The sequence below is a fragment of the Rutilus rutilus genome (genome assembly GCF_951802725.1).
Source record: "Rutilus rutilus genome assembly, chromosome: 2".
Lineage (NCBI taxonomy): Eukaryota > Metazoa > Chordata > Actinopteri > Cypriniformes > Leuciscidae > Rutilus > Rutilus rutilus.
This window is the reverse complement of record NC_140210.1, coordinates 13,190,797-13,218,320: the sequence shown is the minus strand read 5'-3', so window position 1 is coordinate 13,218,320 and position 27,524 is coordinate 13,190,797. Positions and strand designations below refer to the sequence as shown.

The window sequence follows — 27,524 nt, the reverse complement described above, 5'->3', positions numbered from 1 at the left end:
GAATATTCAGCTTTACATCGTCATTTTACAATGGTTATTTTAAATTGTAGTATTTCACAATATTACTGCTATTACCGTATAATGAATCAAACAAATGTAGTCTTAGTGAGCATAAGAGACTTCTTTCAATCAAATAACATAAAAAAAAAAAAAAAAATCCCAGTCCTAAAATTTTGAAAGGTAATGTGCAATATTAGCAGATAAGTGATTTTATCACTAGTTTCATGTTATAACCTAATTTTAGGTCTTGTAGCCAGTTTCAAATCAGTACTGTATTTTGACACGTCTACATATAAATTGACTGGAAAATCTATGAAAAAAAAAAAAAAAAAAGAGTGTAAAACTATCACAAAGAAACCGGAATATGAGCATTATGAATTTTATTGAAATAATTAGTGTCAAAATGTATTCAATGCTGGAACTCTGGAACTGCTGGTTGACAAAAATAATGTTTTTGCTTTGAAAAAGTGTCCCATGAACAAGCAGACACAAAGACTGATCGCATGACAAAAGTAAAAAAAAAAAAAAAAATTCACCCATCATATTATAACTGAGACTAAGTATTGATTGCTGAAAAGTTTAACACTTCCAAAATGATAGATATTTTCATTAATTGTCTCAGCTGGCTTCTCTTTGTCCAAATAAATACAAGGACTAAATATGAAAATGGATGCTCAGAACTTCATCAAATAGGGGTACAAAACTTTAGGCTGCTATGAAGATGGGAGGCAAAAGTCTCACAGGCATCAGCCTGACTGAGAGGTGATGATGCTCTCTCTCCTCCATTCCTTGGCAGCTAAAACATCCAAAGATGTCAAAACTAACCAGAAACATTAGAATTTCTTGACATGCATTTGGCATAAACCATGAATAAGCATAAAAAAGAAAAAAAAAAGTCTGTATGCAGCTAACCAAAAATCTCCCAGATCCTTGTGAATCTGTAAACGTATGGTTTCTTTATGCAATAAGACAAATTTGAAGATAAACATGCAATCAAATGAAAACAATTAGAAGTGACCCCAATCGTTTCATAAAATATTGTTTTTTGGCCCAACAGTTAGATTAAGCACTTCCGTTGAATAGCACAAATTCTTTTAATACCTTATTCTAAATACTTCATATTTTATGCATTACATTGCAAAAATTGGGAGATCACTGTGAACACTAACAAGTGAACACTTGTGAACAAAAACAGAAAACCAACTTAAGCTAAAAAAGATAAAGCAAAATTAATCCCTCAACCCAAACTGTATTTCATGGCCATTTGAAACTGCTGATTTCCCCTCTCTTCTTTTTTTCACTGCAGCATTTATGCTGCGTACAAACGCACATAAATTCACAAACAAATGAAACAAAGCCTGTAATAGAGGAGAGAACAGCATTTCTCAGTTGTCACTCTTCTACATGATATCATTTCTGAGGCTGAGTATTTCTGTGTACTCGGAAGATGAGCAAGACAGTGAGGACAGACTCCCATGGAAGTGCAGGAGATCCCAGCCTGCTCAGCATCAGGGTCCTGCGGAGCTCTCCTGATTCTTCTAGCTTTTCACGATCCCTCCGTCGCCCTCACTCACAAAGCGCTTACGCCCCCTGTTGGCCACAGGAATACATTTGTTATAATGCTAGTGTTCACAGGAAGAGAATTACCATCAAATATTAGACAGTAACAAATTAAAAATCCTTATTCCCTAAAGAACATTGATAAACAGGGAAGATGCAAGTCTCTGACCTGGTTGGACAGAAATCCCTCAACTGCTTAGTGATGACTGACTCCTGGTAACAAAGGTCCACAAAGGTTTCCATAATGGAGTGTGCATGAGGCACATCCAGGTTAATCTCAGGCAGCTCATCATATACACGCTGGAAGCCCTGTGTATAACACGCAAACCCATTAATTCTCTCACAAACAACTACATGGAAAATGTTGCCAACCATGTTGGAGCAATTCCATATCTAACCTGGTCAGATCCAAATTATTGAATTATGTGGAATTCAATTATTGACTTGAAAGTCATTGTTATGAGCAGATCAAGCTAAAATATTACAACTGTAACAAGTTTAATGCCAGATTATTAAAAATATGGAAAATAAATAAATAAAGACTACTTTGTGGGTTTATGTCCCTTGCTCACAAGCACAATAATAACGGCTCTCAGACTTTCCTCTGCATGGTTTGAACCTGCAACCTTCAAATGACCAGGTCAAGTTGGATATCAATACAACAAGCTTCGCTGAGAAACTTCTACTGACGTTACAAAAGCAAACCATTTTGAATACAACCATGATCCAAAGATTAACAGACCCAAATTTAGTGCAAAAACTCAGGCACCTCACTATCCGATTATGATTCCAATTCTAGGAATCACAATTCAATTCTAAAACGGATTTTTTTTCCGATCGATAAATTCGTTTTTTAAATGCATTTTATTTTAAAAAACATACACACACTCAAATCAAAACAATTGTATGTTAAGTTCATTATTACATATATCTTTAAAGTAATTTGTAACAATTTCAAATGGCATAAATGATGCCTTGTGCAATGAAGTCCACGATTGCCGTTTAATTTGGTTTGGACCATGAAACCATATGCAAGTTTATATACTCGTTCAATGGTTTTGTGTGTGTGTGCGTGTGTAACTGGCAGCAAGCAGAACACAGCTGTCTCTAGCACATACAAGTGCCATCGCACATATGTGGAAAAAACTCATTTTCAGAATGTTGGCTAATAATTAAAATAACAATAATAGTAAGCAATCATTAGGATCTGAAATTACTAGAAGAATAATGGTAGAATGTTTAGACAGTTTTAGCTAATTGGTAACAGTATATCACCCAGCTGCATAATAGGTAAAAAAAAAAGAAAAAAGAAAGAAGTCAAGTTTGTACAAACCCTGTTCATCTGGTCCAGAGTGATTAGGCCAGTTTGCCACAACACCTTGAGGAGTTTGACCATCATCTGAATGGCTGTGTCACCTGTAGATTCTAGTACCATAATCACAGCCTATATCAACCAGACAGAAAAACAGGTGAGAGAAATCAGAATGAAGAGGAATGAGAGGAATCATACAAAATGCATGTTGTTTTTTATTTAGTACTGTCCTGTATAAGATATTTTACAGACACAATGCATTTAGAGCCGGGAAATTAAAACTTTTGAACAGGATGTCGTCCAAATTTTCTTATTTTGTTTAAATATAAAAATATATATTTTAGCACTGCCCTTCGAAAGCAGCAGAAGATACTTATATTTTTCACGGACGACAAATTAATTAGTATTTAAATTAATTGTAAATGTGTAAAATTTTATTACAATCTTCCTTTATCTTCAAATGCAAAAGTTTTCATCCCTGGCCTTTAATGCATCATGTTTCTTTCCGGAGCATCAGTGAATGTTTGAACCTTTTTTCACTGTTGTGTTTGAGTCCCTCAATTGTGCTCAATGTGAAAAGATCTCAAAATCATACAGTCACTGCTGGAAAGTGTTCAAATATGAAAAAGATACTGAAACTGAAGAATTTGCAGGACCTGAGGGATTTTTCTGAAGAACATTGGGCAGTTTAACTCCTCAGGACAAAAAAAAGTTGTGGATCATCCAGGTAACGACACACAGTATTAAGAATCAAGGGCACGTAAACTTTTGAAAAGGGTCATTTTTATAAATTCAGCAATTTTTTTGTCTTGTGGACTTTATGTAAACATCTTCTATGTAAAATATCTTATTTAGGACAGTACAAAATAAAAAATAAAATGCATTTGATATGATCTCTTTTTTTTTATAATTAACATTTTGAAGAGTCTGCAAGGGCTTTTGAGCACAACTGTATATATAATAGTCGTTTTTATATATTGTCATATATGACAATGATGACAATTTATGTGCATTCAATATATTGACTATTTTAGTATGTGAAATGTTCATCCATACCTCATAGACCAGTTCATGATGAAAGTGTGGCACTTCTAGATCTCGCAGACAGTGCTCAGCCTCAGAAAGCACACCTGACACCAGGTACTCCTTTAGCAGCAGGTTCATCTGTAAAACAAACAGCAACAGAATATATAAACGGCAAATAAGGTGTAGGATGTTGAACAAAATTTGAGTTTCTTCATTTACATGTTTTGTGCCCAAGAAGTTTGAAGATAGCGTCACCTAACCTTCAAGAGATAGTGTTTTTACCAAAACTTTTTTTGTTTTCTTTGTCTCACTATATTCCATGGGTTATGTTGATTCCAACAATATTCTATGTATAATTTTCTGTAATTTTGCTTGTCTGTCATTTTAAAGTTTTGTTGTCAACTCCTACTACAAATCTTGTCCAATTTTGTCCAAAATCGGCTCAGATGATCTTTGGACTGAGCCACACAGAAAGGACCAAACAGATGTTTGATTATTGCTACTGTTACAGTAAAACAACATTCCAAAATGTGTATTTGTTGTCTTATGCAATGTAGTTTAATGCTAACCATTAGCCATTCTTTCTAATGTGGCTCTTCAGCTATAAAACTAACAGTAAACTTTGTTAATGGTTAATACTCTAGTTTAGCATACTAATCAGTTAGCATTACTAATGCTTTTGTATGTACATTCTCACCTTGGAAGCTCTCCTTTGCACCGAGACAAATGTGTCCTCAATGTGGCAAACAAGCACAATAAGCAGCAAGCTCCCGAACTGAAGGTTCTGACTCTAGCATGTTACAATGTTCAAATTTATTGTGATATGCTAAATACATCGTATTCTGTTCTTCTTTTACATGTATTCTTTTGGCTCAGCACTGCAGTACTTTTTGGCAAAATATTTTTTGTGCCTGTTCATTCTCATCTCCTGATACTGGCATTTCGACAATTTTTTGTTTTTGTTCATTCAAGTGAGATAAGATGCAAAAGACAACTCAAATCAGTACTGGCAGGCTATCTAAGAAGTGGCTTTCTGTGCGCAAATTTCATAGCAATTTCACAGCACGCCAGTACTGAATTTAGGTCTCTTTTGCGTCATTAAAAAAGCCTTTATCACAGTCCGCGTGTCGTCACATTCTGCTCCGATTAGTAGCGTAAAGGAATTCCCCGCTGCATTATTGTCAATGACAGCAGTTTTGAGAAGAAAATTATACTCATTTAGCTTCATTTAACAAAAAAGGTAAATGTTCAAAACTTTTTATTTAGACTTACATGATACCCCACCATGCATGTTATCTTTCATTCTAATGTTTAACATGATCTGAGAGACGCGATTGTCAGCGCTGCCGAGAATAACGAGCAGCGCGCAGCTCAAGTAAATGTCAGAGGAATGATTTCATTTTATTTTTAATGTTATTTCGTTTATTTTTGCATTATATTACCACCCATTATTGTCTACAGTATCACTGCACTCAAACACGGATGATACGTTTACGATGATCAAAACAGTTATTTTTGAATAATTGTCTATGGGCTGGAAAATTTCTTTATTCAAACTACTTGAACTACTAAAAAATTTGAACATTATGGTTTAATACAATAAGTTTTCCCCAACCTTTAATTGAATCCCCATAAAATAGACTTCAGTCATAATTAATATTTTAAGATTTGCCTAATTCTAATGCTCTTTAATGTAATACAGTATGCTGTTTGTATTCTATTCTTGTAGTTCTGCAATAAAATAAGGTGATCGGATTCTGAAGTATTGCGCTCAGACATACAGTATGGCTTGCGTGCTCCCCTTTAAATCACAAAATATGCGTCGGAATATTATGACACATTTTTTCTTTGTTTCACAATACTCAATTAATGATTGTAAACTAAGGCTGGTGTCTTTAGAAGAGGTATCTGTGCTGAATTTTACAAAAACATAATCAAACCAATCCCATGCTATGGGCACAGCCATTGATACAGGCTGGAGTGGAAGTTTTTTTACGCTCCTATTTGAAGCTTCCGCTTTTCGATAAAGCCCTATTGCGCTTGAATTGTTTAAAAGTACTTGAATTAATGATTGGCTGATCATTGGATAAGCCTACATTAGTACCATCCTCGGTAATGATGGAGGGATTTGAAATCCGGCCTCACTTTACCTCTTTGATGAGATGTTTGACAGGCCTCTGTCCGCCACCAACTCCCCACACATTATCAAGCCGCATGATTTCCCTCTTCATGGAGAGCAGAACTGATGCTCTGTCCAGTGCAGCTCTAACAGTAATAAAGGCATGAACACACAAACATGGAAACAGCATATCAGTGGGTCAGGAGCAGATAATACAGAAAATAGAACAAAAAGAATGATTTCACACATTAGATAAAACTGCATATTCAATCTAGGGCCCCATGGCATGTAGGGTGGGAAATTACCTTCATTGCCCACAAGCCACAATGACTGGTAAAAGCACAATTTGCCACTTTAGTTCTAATAGTAGCCATTTTAACTTTTTAATTCAAATACACGCCATTCATAAATCCCTATTAGGAATGTGCAAACTGCTTGAGTGACTCGTCGACAAGTAGCCCTAGTCGATTAGGCTGCTTGTGGGTTCACTCTTATAGGGATGTGCTTCTTTCCATCTGTGCTACAAGATAATAAAATGCTACTTCTACAAACATGCTTCATTTTTACAAAGCAAAAGCATGTTTCATCAAGGGCCAATCAGAGGCAGTCACCACCGTTACGTAGTGACAAGGCAAATCTTTCTGCCACTGTAATCACATTTGGCTGGTGGCAGATGGTAAATTCCCACCCCAAATCTCACTCTGACCCACAATCCCATTATCATTGTGACTCCCTGAATTTAACTAAAAATGATCGTCAAAACCTTGAAACCTTAAAGCACCTCGCAATTCTAAGGGCTGCATTCAACACTTTTCACGTTAATTACAATTTGGTTTGTGATGCAATGAAGGTTCTGCATAAAATTTAGGTTTATGTACTAAGTAACAGAATACTTATTCATAATCTGGACACAAGACTGGTGAATATCCAAGCAAATTACCCAAATAACCAAGATTGTCACATCAAGCTCACCTGGCATGGTCACAATCCACCTTGCCTTTGTAACAGTCAAGGAAACTCATGGGTAAAGCGTGGTCAGCAATGGCTCGTGCAATAAATTGACCAAGCATCTGAAGAAAAGAAAGGAACCAGGTATTATAGAGAATGTGCTCATACAGGTTTGGAATGACATAAGGATGAATAAATAAATAAATAAATGAGTGAAATAAAAAGTGAACTTGATTGAACTCTTTTAATAATATTATCCTTTTTATGGAATTTTTCATTGTCATATGACATTTTTCCCTTACCTGTGGGGCCTCTGGTGTGTCCAGGATGAGGTCTGGCAGTTCTTTAAGTATTTTGTCAAACGCACGTGACATGTCCCTTTCAGAGAGCACCTTTCCAGACAAGTCTGAGAGAAGACGTGATGTAAGCTCTCTTTGGCTGGCCTTGCCTTCCAGAGACAGAGAAACAGCCAGAGAGGAGAACTCATATCTGTGATGGCCCAAGTTGAGCTCTTTGAGAAGCATCTATCAGACAAAGAAGGAAGCAGAAATAAAAATTTAGATCAACAACTTACAAAGACTGTGGAAAATTGCTGGGAGGTGAATTAACCCTCTGGGGTCTAAGGTGTTTTTGGGGTCCTTGAGTTGTTTTGACATGCCCTGACATTTGTGCTTTTTTCAGTTGCTTATAAACATATTAATGGCAAAGGTGTCATTACACTCTATTCAGTACAAACAGGGCTATCGTAATATGTGAGCAACATGTTTGTAGATGTTTGTATTTTTGAGAGAATAATGTTTATGCATGGTTATTGAAAAAAATAAAAATTAAAGTTTCTGAAATAAGGCCACAAAACACATACTAAATATGTGTCCACAAGACTTTTGACTAATGGATGTTGTTGTCTAGAGTTTTTGCTTCAAAATTATCTGAAAATCATCCTGCCTAATCATTCACATAAAACAATACATTTATTTAAATTTTGTAAGACACTTTTTGTTTGGAAAGGCAATATGCGTGGGGGCGTGAATGATCATGAAAAATGCTCTGATTCACATCTGAGAAGACAATGACCCGCATAATGAGCCTTTCAGTCAGGTATGTCACTGAGAGGGTACCACAAGAAAGAATATATATATATATATATATATATATATATATATATATATATATATATATATATATATATATATATATAAAATCCAAATATAAATGAAAGTCAAAAGCACATTTTTAGTACATAGTCATACCTGGAAACAAATCCTGTTCAAATAGGCTATATGGGCCATTTTACAGAACTGGTTCAAAGTTAGAGTTGGAAACATCTTGAATTTTTTTTGTCTTTTTCCACAAATTGTGTATGCATACAAATTGTATAATATCCAAGGTAAACATTTCTAGTAATTGTGCAGTTAATTCCCATACTGTATTTTCAGAAAGTCTTGGAATATATCCTCTCCCGAAATTTGTCACTAATAAAACACAATAATAAATAATTTAATGAGAAGGCTTATATTGACCTATTAAGGTTTTGTTTACATCTACCTTGTAAATATATATTTTTGCTATTTTATTAAAAAGTTTTCACATATAAATCAACAACAATTACAATTTTAACAATATTTCAAGTGTAATCTTTCTTTTTTTAAAGTATACATTTTATCATACGTATTTCAAAGTTAAGGATTCATTAGTTTGCATTAGTTTCAAAGTTAAGGATTCATAGCCTACATTGGAACAAACACTATAATAGCATCTTAGTTGATGACTTTATTTTTGACAAAACATACTATATATTTAACATATGAGCAGAAATTGGCGAACAAAAGCTTATTTGACGTGGCAGTAGGCTACTATTTTACAGTAACTTTTTTATAATCTATCCAAAACTAGTCAACAAAATGTTGTCTTTCATATTTCGTCTGTAACACCGTTTTTATGATATTTTAGAGCATATAAATGTTAACTTGCAGTTTAATACGTTGCTTATATAAAGACATTTTATTTCAACATATTTCAGTCGATTTTTACTCATCTCAGTATAGCAATATAGTTTGGTAAAAGCTAAACTAGTAGATGTGTTCATGTAAAAATAACATGTTTACTAATGTAAGTGCTAGTGTGAATGAACTACACAGATACCCGCTGTTGTTTACTACAGCTGTAGTAAGATCTGCATCTGTGCAGTTCATTAATTTACACACAGACACGTTATTCATATTTAAACAGTCTTTTTGCGGTTTACAGACACTTTTCCACATTGCGATTAGAACAAAGCACTTAAGAATAAAGAACTTACTATTCACAATCCTCAGCTGGATCCGACGCGCAGCGGAGGACGGTTGCCTCTGCCGAAGTCCATTAATACCTGACAATGGACACCTCGAAGGGCATTAACCCGCTTATACCATGGTCACTTGCCAAATAACACATTTTTAAAACATTAGTTTATATCTTAATTAGTTTTACAATCGAAATCTAAAGTTTTTACAAACAATAACCTGGTTTCCCTGGTTACGCCTGACGGTTTATTTAGCAGCCGGAGATATTTATAGTCCTCTCAATTTATAGATACTTTGACTGCCTGTTGCTATGGTTACTCACAGCTGATGTAGCCAGCGCATTTATTTATTAATTTCGAACGGTAAACAGTCGGTTTCACCAGAACTCCTTTACTAGGTGTCAGGGCTCGAGACTAACGGCGTCCTATCGTCCTGGGGACGATAGAAAATGTGTTTAGGACAAACAGAAATATTCTCTAGGACGCCTTCAGGACGAAAGACATTTTTGTATGTGTGTTCATTTATTACTAGCCTATTAGGGTAACTTACTTAGAAAATGCCCAAATTAACCGACCAAGCGATGACTACAACGGAGCGCGTCTTCTCATGCTGTTACTATAGTTACTATCACTGACGGCTACTCACCCGGAGACTTGTTTCGCGGTACATCTATCACATGGCTTATTTTCACAGACAAAAACGAGACGATAACTAAATAAAAACTAGTTTTGAATGACAAAAACCATGACGAAAATCTATTGACATTTTCGTCAACGAATAAAAACTAGACAAAAATGTTAGATAGTGACGATTTGGGAAGCGATCCAGTCAGAACTGATGTCCTGCGTTTGTGGTAGATGCGCACATTTGTACTGTAACGTGCTGATCTACCCAGCGGCACACGGGTTGACATGCGCTGCATGTCTCATAAAACGTTAAAAAATGTAAACGTCTGGGAGAATGAGTAGAGCAGACAGATAGATCTGAATAAGAGTGACGACGCAAAAAAAGAGCTCTATTCGGTACGGTTTTCTGTGCGCACACACCCGACCCGAAGCGTGCAGCCATGCACATAGACACCTATACAGCGCGCGAGTGAATTGAGCTCTCTTTCGTGTCTGAATGGACAAATACACACAACATTATGTCAAAAATGTCCGTTTTGGAGAGTATTCACGTAAACTATGTTGGTTATGTCTTAAACAGTTTTGAGTGTATCGGATGTGCATCAGCGCACGTCACTGGACATGATCCGATGTCTTAAAGTGACAGTAATAAACCTAATGTGGTCTGTGTATTGATCAAGCAACAAAAGAAAAAGAGAAAAGCATTCACTGCTCGTTAATAGCTTTAATAATAATTCATTATATTTAAATCATACAAATAAATATGTCTGCTGCTTGAAAGAATAAAGAATGATATTTTTGAGATATGTTGTCACCAGTATTTATTTGTTATTTTTTAATCCAACCAACTCTAAAACGTTTTGAGCTGTATGTATTTTTATCTTAATTTTCGTAAATGGAAATGTATGTAATGTAAAATTTAATGTAAATTTTAAATTATGTAAAAAAAGAAAGGAAAAAAAAAATTCTGCATGAATACAAAAAAGCATACACTCCTGTTATTTTTTTATTAAATCTGTTTTTTACCTGTTTACAGATAATTACTTTGAATGGAGCTAAATAAATATAATACTATATATCATAAACATTTTAATGGTGTTTTTGTTATGTAACTAACAACTATAGATGATAATAACAAAGTACAGAAACAACATGTTTATTTTGGGACGGTTGACGTTCACTTTAGGACGGTTCAAATCGTTTTTCAGGACGGTTCCAGGACGGAGGTGAAAAAAGTTAGTCTGGAGCCCTGCTAGGTGTCCTCTATCACTTTTTAATGGACACCCTGCAGCCAATCAGAATTCGAGAATTCACCAAGAGCATGGTATAATGAGTTGTAATGAGCTGTAATGAGAACGACTGACAGCTCTCTCTTTTCATACAGATTACATAAACAGAGAATATTTGTTTTTGTTTTGAATTAGATCATTTAAAAGTAGACACTTAAATGATTATAAAGATATATAGCTCATGCTTGGGTGAATAGTTTTCGCTCAGTTTTAAGTTTAGAGACGTGCTCCAGAAAAAAAGTCCACGAAGAGGCAGAAAGCACACCCTCTTTATTTTCTTTACTTTACAAAAGCACAATGTTTTTTTTCAATTATAAGTGGACACCAAAAAAGTAGACATTTTACAGTTTATTTTTTCATATTTCTTAAGTCTGTATGACCATAAATGAGTATTTTAAGTCTATTTTGCTGCTATGTGAAAAAGAATGCCAGCGCATTTGCTGACCCCAGAGGTTTAAAGAAAAGGTTGACCCAAAAATTATCCCATAATTTACTCTCTCGTGAATGTGTGTACAGCCGTTGTCGGTTTTATAAAAACCCATCGCTTCGCTACATTTATTAACCCACTGGAGTCATATGGATTACTTTTAGGATGGATGGATGTGCTTTTTGGAGCTTGAAATCAGGCACTATATGAGTAATATTTTGATTTAGATTTTTTTCATCTTTTTTTAAGGCTTGGTTTAATTTCCCCTAGTGGGCCCCAGCTTCCTGGATGAGAAGCATTGCTCTAATGGTATTCAACGAATAGGAATGGAATGTTTAGCTACTAATACTACTGAAACGAAGTTTCTGTTATTTGGCATCTGGCTTTGTGTTAAGCTATAGCTCACCTCCACCTCTTTGGTGTCTCCATGCTCAAAGTACTCCTGCACAATGGGGTTGATGGTCTTCTCGAGTTCTCTCTCATCCAGCTCCGGTACTACTGTAGCATATACCGTGTCTCCCTGATAAACAAACAAGAGTCTGACACTAGAAAAAACACCTTTAACAAAAGGATAACAAATCAATTAAACAAATACTAAATCATATTTTTAAATTTATTTTCCCTAGTAGAGCTCTCCAGTAAACTGTCATTGCTGCAGCCCATCTGTGTTTGTTAAACACTTGGGTGATACTTGGGTGATACAGTGCACTGATTAGCATAACAGCAGTATTCAAACAGCATGAATATCAGCAGGGCTGCCAGAATCACTTTTAGCTCACATCCCACTCAACTGAACAAGAGAAACACTGACTCACTGACTCTGATTCTTAAAGGATTGGTTCAACAAAAATTTAAATGCTGTCATTATTTAGTCTCCCTCATAACATTCAAAACATCAAACCTCATTGGTGGTCATGTCATGACGCAGGAATGATATTACTGACATCACCATATTGGATTTGGGCTCTATATACATGAGCTGTGTCTGAAATCGCATACTGTATAGCAAGTGCTACATTTGGTTTGAAACGTACTTCATGACCATTAAAGGGGTCCTACTACGCCCTTCAGGACAGTCCTGAAGAAGCTGTGTTGCCAAAACGCGTAGATCTACTTTCAACTGGTTTTAATGATTTAGCCCAGTTCATTAAAGGCCATTTACTTTACCATGTGAGTGCCTTGGAGTATTTCGTCTACATTGTTTAATCATGATACTTGTCGGAAAACTATGGTTAATTTTCCTAAGGGGCTGTGAACAACCTTACAAAAGCTATAGTAAACAATATATAAACACTCATTTTGGCTAGCAGGCGAGCGGAGCTAAAGAGCTTTGCCCTTTGTTTACATTGTAGCAACAACATAAAACTTATAATTGGAACTGTTGGTAGAAAACGCAACTAGAAATAATAGTTGTTATCCAAAAACAACAGATTGTCCCGACAAAGTGAGAACTGCTCCATTTCAGGAGAAGCTTTTGTGCGTAGCTTGCATTGTACTCTCTTAGTTTCTGGAAGCTGTTCTCCATAAAATGTGCAGCACACAGATAAACTTTGGGGTTATAATGTTCAGGAACAGTGTTTAAAATTTATTTTAACCACTCTAAGTTCGTCAGCTTTAGGAAGGTCAAACAAATGAGTTTTGGAAGTGGACTCTGTTAAATAAAATATCTCCCTTTGGAAGTTAACTTTGAGCTTTGTAACCTTGCAGATCTTTTGTATGCTCAAACAGCAACATTACACACTAACTTAAGTTGAAAAAGCATAATGGGACCCTTTAAAAAAAAAAAAGCAAAGTATAGATAGTAAAGTGTCCAGTGGATGGATACACACTTCAGAACCTAGTCAGAAGTAGTAGATAGTACTTTTTGCCTACTGTTATATGCGTATTATAAATTTAGACAAACTACTTGCATTTGGCAGACATTTGCTGACAAATAAACAGGGATATCTGGGTGCAGGTGCATGTGTTGACTGGCACAAAAGTGTACTAGTATTCTTCATGTATAGGCTGCAAAGGTAAATAGTAGGTGTACTCTTACCTGTGCAGATTCATCATAGTTGGGGTCCTTTGCGTCAGGTTCCTCCACCTCATATACCATACCTGCTGCTCCCCACACACCTTTACCACCTGCTCCTCCTATTCATAGGGGCAATAAGAATAAAACAGCTATAAGATAGCCAAAAACGCAAAAGGTAGGGAGGAAGGAATTTGAAATATAAAACATTTATCCAATAGAAACTAGAACATAAGAGGCGACTTTTATACCTGTTACCATATTTTTAGGTTTGGATCCATTAAATAAATATATCATGATGATAAATACTGTAACAGTGATGTAAGATTTTGGTCATACCACACAAAAAAACAAAGTTACTAAATGGTGGTTTGTGGTTTATATTAACATCTAAATTTGGTATCCATCTATCTTTAATTAACTGATATATTGGAAAAACAAATAATTAGAGAACAATTCATATTTCACAATCTCACCTTTTTTGGGGAGTCCTCGACCTTTACCAGTCCGTGACTTTCGATCATTTACAGCATTTTTACCCTTGGGGCTGTGTGGATCGGTAGAAAGCTCTCCAGAAACCGATTCAGAAAGTGATTCCCGAGTGGAATCCCGGGAGGATGATTTACGCAGGCGCCGTTTAGCCTTGGCTTTCAGTCTGGCCTCATGCAGGGCCTTTTCCTGAGGGGTCCAGTTCCCATTCACCTCCAACTCATTCAGATCCTCACTGCCATAAGTCCCATCCTGCTCTTTCTCAAGTGAGAACACACCTGTACCAGACACAGACAGAATCGACAACTATTAAGATACTCCTAGCTTGTGCACTAATCTAGCTTATACTTCAAAACTTGGCATTGTGTACTATGAATATTGTTGGTTTTCATTTTTTATAAACTACTTTAAATGTAAATATACAATTAAGGCTCCTAAAAAATACAAGCCCAAAAGAAAATTCACAATTTGTCATAAATGCATCAAAAAATATGCTTTAAACATCAATCAGGCATACCACTTTAAGGCCTGGTTTTTACAGTCAGGGCTTAGATAAAGCCAGGATTAGGCCTTAGGTCAATTAGGGCATTTAAGTAGCTTTTATAAATATGCCTTAGAAAAAACATTACTGGTATGCATTTTGAGACAGAACAATGGCACTTGACCTTTTAAGATATGTCAGTGCAAGTTGCTTTCAGTTAAAACAGCTCAAACGTGCATCTTAGTCTGGTACTAGACTTAAGCCTTGTATGTGAAACCAGGGATAAGAGAACTAAACATTAAAAAAAAAAAACTTACGAATATTGACATTTTCAAGTGACATTATATGTACCATCCCAAGCATTTCAATCATCAATCAGCTTTAATTTCATCATGCAGAAATGTTTATCTTCCCTGCACACCTGGTCATGTCTCATTCACCTCCGATAAACTTTAAAAAAAAAAGTTCTAGTTCTCCGCCCTACAAGTATGCAAACATCTTAATTCAAGAGGTTTCATTTGCTGAATTTCAGGCTCTGGAACTGTCAGCCAAAATTCTTGCACAATCTTGGCGTTTAAAGGTTGTATCAGCGATTTCAGGCCCAAAAAGGCCCAAACATAAATTATCACATTCATCTAATCTTTCCTAACGATCCGCTAGCCCTATAAGCAGGCCGTGAAAAAAACGCGTCTCTGTAGGCAGCCTAGGCTCTGAGATCTGCACACAAAAACAATTGGTTTCACCAACCACTCAAAACCAAAATAAATAGTGTTCCAACCAATCACCAACAGGGGGTGGGATGTTGTGAGGTTTTGCAAAACCTCACAACACCCACCCCCTGTCGGTGATTGGTTGGAACACTATTTATTTTGGTTTTGGGTGGTTAGGAAAGATTAGATGAATGTGATCATTTATGTTTGGGCCTTTTTTGGGCCTGAAATCGCTGATACAACCTTTAAAATAATGTGGGCGGGGAAAACTATACACATTAGAAGAAGGTAACTGACATTCAAGGAATAATTAACTCAAAAATAAATTGCCTTTTTTTACACCAAAAAGGAATATGAAGAATCTTCAACTGGTCATAATTTCAAGGTTCGCTGTACCTATACCGGTACTATAGCAAAAACTATTGTAAATGCTATAGAGCTGGTAAGTCCCACCTATCCGTAAAACCCCAAGTGGACCTCTAGGTTGACAAATCCTCAATGCAAGTGAATGTGAGAAAATAATTATTTTCTGGTCCCGTTTGAATTGTGCCATGAATGTGAACATATGTTGTCTGTGAATTTTTTATATAATTTTTCATGTTACGAGTTTGACAGTATATTGTATGATTCTTTGGCTAGCAGTTGTGGAAAAGACATAACGAGAAAGACTACATGTCGCCTATGTGACGTCACCCCATAACACATTTTCCCTCCACTTGTCAAATCACGGTGCTAATGCTGCGATAATCTATGGAGACAGATCGAGATGCCTGTGTGTTTTGTACCCAAATGTCACCATTCAAACAAAATGGGCTGTTCTTTCTTCAGATTCCCGTTTGATGTAGCGAAGAGTTGTAGTCCACAAAGTGCTCTCACACAAAGTCTAACCGTATCAAACTTCTACCCGCTAAATTGTAGCATTCTTCACATGAAACACTGTATTAAAAATTCACAGACAACATATGTTCACATCCATGGCAAAATTCAAACGGGACCAGAAAATTATTATTTTCTCACATTCACTTGCATTGACGATTTTTCAACCTAGAGGTCCAGCGGGGTTAGCGGAAGGGGCGGGACTTACCAGCTCTATAGGACTTTGTTTTGTCCCGTTCATTGTTTTGGTTATTACAATCAATCATGACTTTAGGCGCATATAAACTTACTGACATGTTTACACTGAGATAAGGTGGACATGCAACAAAAAGAGCATGTGTTATGAAGGTTCAATTTAATAACGTGATATTATATCCCAACACTTGTAATGAAACCATAAATGAAATGCAGTACTTCTCATAATGTAAAAAATTATTCCAGAACACAATGTAAAAAGTGAGTCCACTTTCAAGTCAATGTCTCAAAGCTAATCTCAGAGCTGCAATAAATATGAGCTGAGGTTCATCCAAAAACAGACGTCTTACTCTTGACAAACCATATGCTACTCTGTTTTAAAGGGATAGACTCAAAATAAAAATGCATACAGGTTTGAAACAACATTAGAGTGTAAAGGTGTTTTTTTCTGCTTTCACTGGACTACACAAAAGGACAAGCAAATGAAGAGATAAAGAGGGCAGCAGCAGCACAAGGAGGCAGAAAAGCTGACTTTGCTTTTTCTGATGCCTCTCTGGTGCTCTTGCCAAGCCTGACTACATATGGCAGTGTACAGTCTACATGGGGGTGGATGGGGGTTAGAAGGAGGAGTAGGAGTGGCCTTCATGGTCATAAATACTCCCGTCCTAAAATACTAGCTCTGATCAGACGAGAAACCACACTGTAGTTACTACAGTGTTTAAACCTGTTAAAAGTGCCCGGGAACAGCAACACAAAATGGGCACAGCAGGGCCAAATCAAAAGTGTTATTTCAGTCGTAGCTATGTTCTGTAAAAGTTTTTGACGAGGCCACCAGAGGTCTAAACTATATCACAAAAAAATAAAAATAATCGTTTTTGTATTAAGTATTAAGCAAGCAGGAGAACAGAAGGTGTGGTGGGTGTGTTTAACCAGCAGTTTAACTGTCAATAAGGAAAATGTGACATGATAAAAGGAAACCGTCTTATCTATTTTGACAACTATGGCTTATTCACCTCTGACATCTTCTGGGGGTGTACATTAGACCCACTTTACAACAACAAATACAGTCAGTAGTGCAAATTTGCCTTTCTAGTCTGTGCATTACATATTATGCAGTATGACTGTTAAACAATTATAGGAATCCAAAAATTGGCTGGTATTCATAGTATGGGGTCAAAAATATCTCATTTGTTTGTTGCAAGCTGAACAAAGACACACATTCAACATACATTTTTTTTTTATCTATAACACGTGTCTTTCCAATAGAGATGCTCTGATGTACCAACCATTTTTTAATCAAATTAAAATCTCATCAATTACAAAAAAGTTGATATGATCTGCACTGATCTGGACGCTGTTTTTGTGAAAATCGTGAAAACAAATCATGAAATATTCATATTCAAACTCATGTGGCAAAAAAAAAACAAAAAAAAAAAAAAAAAAACATCCGGGTATCTCAGCAAGGGGGCGTATGTTTTAATATTGTAGCAAATTTCCCCTAACAAAGAAGCTTAATGATTGTATCGCATAGGCTACAAGATCAAACATAAATAGATATCATTAGAAAAGAAACGTATTTAATGACACAATTGGTCATTCCATATTGGTTTGTTCATAAGCCAGATTTGCAGCAATAAACATGACAATCTAATATGCTAGCTCGGTTTGCGATTAACTGTTTTGGTACCAAGTTGTAGAGTTCATATTATGAACAATAGTTAATTTGTGTAAAATATGGGGAAATAATGTTGCTTGTATTTGACCACTTTATTTGTATCAGAGAAATTATTAAAAAATAAAACGCTTATCCGCAAAAAGTTTTGCATGAAATAGTTATCTTGCTTATATGCGTTCACAATAACAACCAGTGAAATCTTGGTATTAATGTAATAATGCACCGATTATTTTTCTAGAAGTTTATACCACACATGCGATATACAAGCCTTTCTGCCAGAGCACATGGTGGAACATGAGTGCAACTAAAGCCCATGTCGTCTGCAAAGACGACACAGTAAAAGACCAATCACCATATGCATTGACTAGCCAAATGCAGGCTGAATACATAAATGAGCAGTTGTTAAGGCAATCAGAGGTTTAAATGTTCGTACCATCGTTTTGGGTGGCAGTGGTCCAGGCTTCAATCTCAGTCGCCATTATACGCTTGTTTACCGTCCTCCTAAGCCTGCAGATCACGGAAACAAGTAGTAACCACATCACTATCAAACGTGCAAAATCCCGTGATGACATAAATAACAATAACAAAAAGATATATAGTGTCTGACCATAGCGAATGATCTGACCAGTGTAATTTACGTTTCAGTCGTAAATGCATTAAGCTTAACCTCACCTTAAACTGAAGGCTCGCTTATCACTTAAAATCTAGCAGTAAGGTTGCTGGTAGAGTAAACAGTCCTTGAGGAAAATTAGAAGATTCGGCAAAAATATCTTGTTTAATAATAATAAATTCAAGTCAAAAATGTCTACAAAAATATATATATTTGCATTAGAAGTGACCGTTTTGCATTCTGAACTGCACGTTGCAGAGAGGAAGCAATAACATGGACAGTGTTTTCAACTTCAGACAGCTCAGAGCACGTCACATGAGTAGCGTGAGCCTCATGCATATTAATTACGCAACGTGTCTGTCATCTAACGTTAGTAGGACTGTTCTAAAGTGGACGAATGAACGTGACTTGTAACTCATTAATATTAAATATGTTACGTGACTGGTCCGACTGGTCCAACGCCCCAGGAAGCCAACGTCAGCATCGCTAAATTTATATTCATGAGAGAAGTAATTTCGCCATAGTGTTGGATTTGTAATGGGGAGTGAATGGAGGGGCTGGAATTAAACCGTTTTGTCCAATCTCATAGCAATGGCAAACTAGGCGGAGTTTGACGAGTTTGTTTCTTTGGTAAACACAATTCAATGTTTGGAGTTGTGCACATTTTGATACCAGTGTGTACTCCAACACTACCAGTGTGTTGCCATAGACTGTAAAAAGAAAAGTGGTAGCCTATACTAAATTACTTACTTAAATTACTTAAAACTTAAAATATTAGGCCATATAGTGTAATTTGGTTAATCTGTACATTTTAGCCGTAGGCTACTATAAATTGCAGGAATTTATATATCTATGACGCTTTCTGGACAACAAACATACTAACTGTGATTGATGTTTCGATCTTCTTTGCACGCATCCACACATTCTGTCTGATGTGATAAGTCTCTCTCTCTCTCTCTCTCTCTCTCTCTCTCTCTCTCTCTCTCTCTCTCTCTATCTATCTCCTTTGTAAGTATAGCGATCTATGTGTTTTTCAAGTAAATACTGTTGAATACAAGAATGCATTGAAAAGGAAAACTAAAGATTTAAAGCTGTATTATAATGTTTGTAGACTTCCGCCTTCTACTAAATAGTCTACAAGAGCCTTTAAATTTCCCAGTACGCCACTAGATGTCGCTGTCACCACAATAGTGATGTTTCCACTTCAACTTTCCCACCTTATTCCAGATGGAAAATGAACATCATATCACTGGTGTATGAATTGCTCTTTAATTGTGTTTTTAAAATATTGTGTTAACTGTATTGTTTAATTTTTTTTTCTTCACACTTGTATTTTTAATTCATCATCAAAATCAGTTTGACCTTAGATCTCATGTTTGTTTGGTTAATCCTTTTTGATTTTAATATTTTACCACATGCACCTATGCACCCCATTATTATAAATTATTTATTATAAATGAAAATGTATTATTATAATTATTTTACATGAATTAATTTAGGTTATGCGTTTAATAGTGCGTGGAATGCTAATAAAAAAATCATGGTATCAGTGATATGTTGCATATCAGAAACAGTTTTCTATTCACTTGCACTATTGATATAAATATGTCTGACTATAATTCAGTAGTTCAGCAAATGAGATGTCTCTCTATTTAAATGACTTAGCAATTGGCCCAATTTGAAGCAGACCTCTTCATTATGTAATAACCTATTTATTTATTTATTTGAAAATGAAGATTTCTGAAGATAATGAAGCATTATCAAAAGTTTGTGTGTGATTTTTCCACTGCATTCAACTAGAAGTATAAACTTCACAGAAGTTTAAAAAAAATGGTTGTCTATAAGTTTATGTGTAAATGTATGTGCTGTCTTCTTTTTATTTTTTTGAGTCCATTAAGTTGACTCCACCCCCTATTTGGTGATGTGCACAGCTGCACTTGTGGGCTGCGGAAACACATTCCCAGGCACGCAAAGCCTGTGGGGCTCTAGCTCTCTTTTCATTCTCACTTACAACAAGTATGAAAGTGATGCTTTGAATTATTATTTTATTTTTATTATTTTTTTGCTCTAATTTGTCAGCATTGAGTAAATTAATATTTACAAGCAGTATAGGACCATATTAGACTATGCCATCAGTCCCTTAATTGGCCCAGACTGGTTACATTGCATGGTTATACAATATAATATAATATAATATAATATAATATAATATAATATAATATAATATAATATAATATAATATAATATAATATAATATAATATAATATAATATAAAAGTGTTGAATGTAGTATTTCAAAGTAAAAAACAAACACTCAAGAGATTAAACTTTTTCTTTCTTCTTTTGAAGTTTCACTTTTAAATGGCTTCTCATTTTGCAAATCACAGTTTGAGATCTATTTGTCTAGAACTTACTGATTACTGGACACCTTGCTCTCATCTATGCCTACACAGAACAAAAATAACCCCCTAACATTTCTTTGCATGGTTACAATACAATAACATACAGCAACTTTCAACGGACCTGGTTTCTGCAGAAATTAGTCATAAAAATGTCACAGCCACAGACAAAACAGTCTGCTTACATACCACACCACCACACAAACAGTGTGTTTTCGTGTTTTTATTGAACCCACTGGGTGAACAGTGCACGGTGGAAAAAATAATGTGACGTAAAAAAGGCTAATGACGTCTCCAAAAGCTAAATGGAATCAGGACTCATCGTTCAATCAATGAGATTACATATTGAAGGTGTTGGGCAGAGCCTGCACTGTACAACACATATTTTTAGTTTGCTATTTGCGGGAAGCATAGCCTTATGTTAACCATGTGTCAAAAACAAAGGAGTTCATAGAACACATTCAGGGTTACAGTATCTTTAAAAGCCTCGATGTTCATCAATCCACAGTAAAACGAATAGTCTATAAATACAGAAAGTTTAGGACTGTTGCTTCTCTCTTTATGAGTGGGCGTCCTGCAAAGACGACTGCAAGAGCACGGTGCAGAATTTATGTGAAGACTTGCTAATATCTATGTTGGTTTACAAAAACACTAAACTCAGATGTGCTCCTACAGTAGTCACATTCAAATCCAGACTCAAAACACATCTGTTTAGCTGTGCATTTACTGAATGAGCACTGTGCCACTGTTCGTCCGACTGATTACACTGTATTTTATCTCTGCTTTCTCTGTATTCTTCCTTTTGATTCTAAACTGAGCTCAAATGGCACTGATGTTTTGTGAAGGGTATAGTGGGGGAAGCCCCGATGGTCCTGATGACCAAATTTGTGAGCAAGTGCTCACCTTTCTGTGGTGGAGTTTGATAGGGATTGACTCATGACAGTCAAGGGGACACTGTGGTGACTAGTACAGATTACTGGTCTGGATTGGTACAGATTACTAATCTGATGGGCTCAGATAATCCACCGTATATGAAAATCCACAGAAGAATACTGACCGTCATGGGTCAAAATAAGATACACCAGTGTTTTGCCAGATGAGAAGTTTATTTACTATTTTAATTCATTTTACTCTAATTAATTGTATAACTGTATCATTTATCTCTTTTAATTCCTTTTATAACTGTTTTAATTTCCCCTGCTTTTATTTTGTGTCTATTTTCTATGCAAAGCTCTATGAATTGCTATAGTGTGATTATTATAATTCCTTTCTATGTAAAGCTTTTGAATAACTGTTTGAATTTTCCTTGCTTTTATTTTGTGATTATTTGTATTCCTCTCTATGTAAACTAACTAACTAACTAACAAATAAATAAATAAACCTCATCCCAACTGTAAAATATGGTTGGAAGGCCATATAACTGTAATTTTTATTGTTATTATTATTATTATATTATGGTTTGGTTTGGGGAGAATAAGCCATTTTCTAGGAGGCCATCTTAACCACCAATTGAAGCTCAACAGAATTTAGATGATGTGACAGGAAAACAACTCAAAGAAAAAGAGTAAATCAACAACATAATGGCTTCATCAAAAGAAAATATGCCTTCAGGAGTGGCCCAGTCATGACCTCAACCTGACTGAGATGCTATGACCTCAGCTATCTGAAAATCTGAAATGTCCAGATCAACATTTTGGTCAATTTTGAAGTGAGAAAAGTAGTTCTTGGTTTGAAGGGATATTTCACCCATAAATGAAAATTTTATAATAATTTGTTGTTACAAACCTCTTTCTACTGTGGAATGCAAAATATATAAAAAATGTAAAAAAAAAAAAAAATTTGTCAACACAATAAAATTTGAGATCTGCCAGAAAGCCAGAGATCTGTGTTTTGCTTGACAGAATATTAAAATAAAATAAAATAAATAAAATGACTAATTGGTCAGTAGATTTATATCAGTATGTGGTAGACATTCACAATAATGTCAGGCCACTCAAAGGTAAAAGCTTTATTCCAAACAGAGAGCTACCAAAGTGAGCGCTAAAACACATTTTATGAGTATTTATTCAGTAAAATCATACATATACACACTTATCAATGAAACAAAGACTTTCAAAATTGATTGGATAAACAAATGAACAGATCACCGTAAGGCCTCCTACTTTCTTTTACCATGTATACTTCCAGTTCATCTTCATCCACCTTGGTCTTTCTTATCATCCCATGTTGTGATGCACGTAAATAATTTTTAATTGGAAACGTTTTATGACTCGCTAGGCTCTTACAAAGCATACTGACCTTGAAGTATTTTTAGTTCTTTTTCACAGCATTTGGCTACAGAGTGCAGATTAGACTTGAAACATGCAAGAGGGACAGACAGAAAGAAACATACAATCATTTTCTCAAAATATTGACACACACACACACACACACACACACGTATATATGTAAAAACAAACAATATAAAATCAAAAAGCTAAAACTTAAACATAAAGAACATGTAAATGACACACCCTTCCTCAGTTCACACATCCTTCCTTCAGGAACAACCTGCTGACTGTTCTCAGAACCGAGTGCTCGTTCAAAAACAAAAACAAATCTTTAAATTAAAAAGTAACTGTTGTACCTCATGCAAAATTAACAACATTAATCATGTATAAGAAGTGGTAGTGATTGAATACACATTAGAAAATAATAATTCCCTTACAGTAACTGGCTGATTTGATTGCATTTTATTTAGGCATTTCACTGAAATGAAGAACGCTCGGATAACAGATGACAAATGCAGGGCCGGATTAACCATATGGGCATTTGGGCACCATACAGGGCTGTATACAGGTTTTCAAGCATGGACGAGCTGACCAGTGTGTCCAGGGGAACTGCAATACCTGCAGTGAGACAAATAATTCTCTTATTTTATATTTTCCTGTCACCTCCTATTCAGCTCCTCCACAAATCAATGCTCATGGTTTCAACTTCACCTCTGTGTGTTGTCTTATTTTTCCTCTCTCTCCTTTGCTGAGTTCAGAATCTAAAGCAGAATGTAGGTCAGCAGTCGGTGCCGAGTTACCAATTAGAAACAGCTGTGTTTTTTTGTCCACAGAGTGAGCGGAGGTCAGCGATTTCTGCTTTCGTTCTCATTCTTCTTCTTGTTGCTCTCTGGCTTCTTTCCCCTCTCTCATTTACCAGTCTAAAAAAATAATGTGTTTAACTGTCTCTTTTCACTGGTCTATGATGATGATGATAACACCTCAGCTCAATATTTATACTCTTTCTTCCCTAAAGGAATATATTGTTAAAAGGAATAGGCCAGTTCAGCCAAAACGAATAATCTGTCATTATATGTTCAACCTCACGTCATTTCAAAACTGTATGATTTTTTCCCCTTTTTTCCCCTTAACACACACACACACACACACACACACACACACACACACACACACACACACACACACACACACACACAAATAATAATAAAAATAAATAAAAAATGGAATGAGGCATCTCTTTATTCACTAAACCCCTATACCTTGGCAGAAATGACTGACTTATTATTTTAAGTCCGATATTTGTAATGAAGCAGTTGATATAGTTCACAAAACCATAACCATGATTCTTTCATAAACAACATGAGCATGAGTAAATGATGACAACATTTTCAGTTTTGGGTGAACTGCTTATTTAAAACAAAAGAAAATAATTCAGTTTACTCAAATTCCTCCTGTTGACAATTTTTAAAAGCCTTGAGAAATGAATAAAATACATGTGTTTTATGACTTGCAAATAAACATGGTTTTGAAAACTGTTTCTTTGCAAATTCTGCTAAATGTCAACAAGAACCCCAAGGTGTGATATTGTGCTTTATAGCATTATTGATATATATATATATATATATATATATATATATATTCTTATGGTATATAGCCTGTTTTGAACCTCAGGAAAGTAGCCACTTTGAAAGAAATAGTAGGCTACACGGATGACCATTTCAGAGTCGACCGCGCCCTTGGCGTCATATCATCCAACTTTGATGGTTTCATTTAATAAAAAATGTAAGCTAATTTAGGCTACATCTTATTTTTAAACGTGAATCAGCGAGCTGTACTAATACTTTAATGTGATAGTGCCTCAGTAAACGATCAGAAACTTGATTTTCAAAAACATTTCCTTTCGCTGAGTTCCTTCCAGAGACAACTTTGTCACTGCCAGCATAGTTCAGTAAACGAGGTTATTAGAAAACACGCCCAGTGTTTCATTTGGCCAACCAGCTGCTAGTATAGGGTGCGTCAGTCCAATGAGCGATTTAGGGGTTGAGTCACACGTACTGTTGCTAGGGCATGGCTTCAACCTTGTTACTATCACTGACTAACCAATCAAATGACATTTCTCAATGTGTCAACATCTTTCCCGTGAACTTCACTCTTTGAAGTATTTGATTGGATACAAATGTTTTTAAGTTCCGCCTTTCACACTTTTCTGTTATCTGATTGGGCGAAGAAGCCATCAATCGAGCTCCAGATTTTAGTTTACGTGCAGTCTGCATTAATTTTTGTCGAGAGTCTCTACGACTCGGAATTGAACTGTTCATATCGAGCGTCATCACTTTTTTTTTGTTTATTTGTTTTGTTTTTTGTTTCTTGCATTTGTTTTAAATTTGTTGTTATACAGTGTTAATGCGTTTTTGTATTGTTTTTATTTCTGTAAACACACCAGGATGGAACTTAATTCTCTTCTACTTCTTCTTGAGGCAGCAGAGTATTTGGAAAGAAGAGACAGAGGTATAACGTTATATGGATGTCTGTGGGGTCAACTAAAACAATCTTCGTATTTGCAATTTTTCGTTTCTGGGGTCTGATGCCACTTATAAACCTGCCAGCTGATCAATTGTAGTTTAATTCAAGCCCAAAAGGACGATAGCATCTTGTTACTGTGAGTTACTAAAGTCAATAAATAGTCAGTTATCGGGATAAGATGACTTGCATTGTCATTCATCCCAACCTATGTTAAAATGTTGATCCGTTTTCATTTTCCGTCAAATGTAACCCGGGGGATGAGGTGTTTGCTTTACAGTAAGTTAAGAGAAACACAATTCGTCATTTTAAACGGCTTGACGTGAAAACATATAAAGTGTCTAACTTTCTAACCGTCCAAACGGGTGTTCACTGAATCACACAAATCTGTATTTAATGCTGGTTTTGTTTACTTTCTCACTAGAAGCTGAACACGGTTATGCGTCTGTTTTGCCGTACGACAGCGACTTGTCCAGAAAGAAAACGAAATCTTCTCCCATTTCAAGAAAAAACCACAACAATAGGTAAATACAATACAAGGACATTGCTATATTAATGGATGGATACGGTCAAACTATGTTTATTCTACGTGTAATCGCCATTTTTGTTGATGGGCTTGGCTGTGTATAAACATTGCCACGCGTACAGCGTCAACTTTCTGCTGCTGCTGCTGCTTTCCCTTTTCCACTGCTGTCATCTCCCTTCAACTCAGTCAATTTCATTTAAAAGCATATATTTAATTAACAAAACCTATTTGTTTAAACACTACTGCCAACGTCAGTACATTTTTAAGGATTTGTAATATATACGGGAAGTAGCTTAAAACACAAAAGTTTGCATGCTTAAAATAATTTGTCAACCATTTTTTGACCATGCATTCTTGCACACTGAAAACAAACAGTGACTTCAGAAATAATGTTTTTCTCAGAAGTTGCAATTTTATTGACTTTATTAAATATGAGCATTAATGTGTCATAGACAGTGGGCTTGTAGTAGTGTAGATAAGGTGTGGTTTAACTCTCACGGTTGGGTGTGGTGTGAATAGACTCAAGTCAGCTGCTGGAGAGTTGACCCCTGGATCTGTTTTGCTGCATTAGTCCCCTTTCCTTGCAATGTCAAAGCAAAACAGCAGGAGCCTAGTGTGCTGCCCTTCCCCCACATATGCATAGATAGCACTGAAAAGGGGAAATCTATGGGATATCCAGGACATTTGTGAATATTTTTTTTATTTTTACTTTTTACCAAAATGTACTTTTCTAATTGATTTACAGATTACAAAAACATCTGATGTGTGGACTTTCAGTAGTATATTGTTAAATATTTTTTTCTCCCAACACCATGCATTCTGCGCTAGCCTTGTGCCTGTATTTTTAGTCACGGTAATGTTTTTATAATGAACATAGCTTATAGCATGTTTTTCTATGCAGCCTCATACCTGTCATTTGCATTAATTTCATTATGCATACTCAGGGATACTTCCACATTAAGCAAGAGGTAAAATCATTCTTTTTGCAGTCCCACATGATGATGCTAGTCATGCAGAAAGTGCACACTGCAGCTTCGACATACAATAAACAACTGATGCTATGACCCATATATTTTGTTTCTATCTTGCATTGAGTATAATATCTCTGTTTTGTTTGTTTGTTTGGAGAACATGTAATTGCCCTATCGTACACCCCAGGATTCATACCCTG

The 27,524-nt window shown here is 35.7% G+C and overlaps 2 protein-coding genes across 3 annotated transcripts in view; one reads left to right on the top strand and one right to left on the bottom strand.

Moving 5' to 3' along the window:
• Positions 1–363: 363 nt before the first annotated feature.
• pdcd4a (programmed cell death 4a) lies at positions 364–18,952 on the bottom strand. The gene is made up of 12 exons (XM_084401664.1): positions 18,702–18,952; positions 18,463–18,536; positions 14,080–14,370; positions 13,628–13,725; positions 11,996–12,109; positions 7,268–7,489; positions 6,990–7,087; positions 6,049–6,163; positions 3,929–4,036; positions 2,894–3,004; positions 1,730–1,869; positions 364–1,590 (listed from the first exon to the last, which is right to left on the bottom strand). The coding sequence occupies exons 2-12, from the start codon at positions 18,506–18,508 to the stop codon at positions 1,539–1,541; spliced, it is 1,395 nt and encodes a 464-aa protein (XP_084257790.1). The 5' UTR covers positions 18,509–18,536; positions 18,702–18,952; the 3' UTR covers positions 364–1,538.
• Positions 18,953–25,546: 6,594 nt separating this feature from the next.
• Positions 25,547–27,524, top strand: part of mxd4 (MAX dimerization protein 4) — a 33,678-nt gene continuing 31,700 nt past the window's right edge. Inside the window, exons 1-2 of one of the 2 annotated variants that reach the window (XM_084400110.1) lie at positions 25,547–25,815; positions 26,252–26,351. In XM_084400110.1, the coding sequence (XP_084256236.1) occupies positions 25,752–25,815; positions 26,252–26,351 (164 nt within the window). In that variant the 5' untranslated portion in view covers positions 25,547–25,751. The remainder of the gene's footprint in view (positions 25,816–26,251; positions 26,352–27,524) is intronic. The other variant, XM_084400109.1, reaches the window with a different exon arrangement.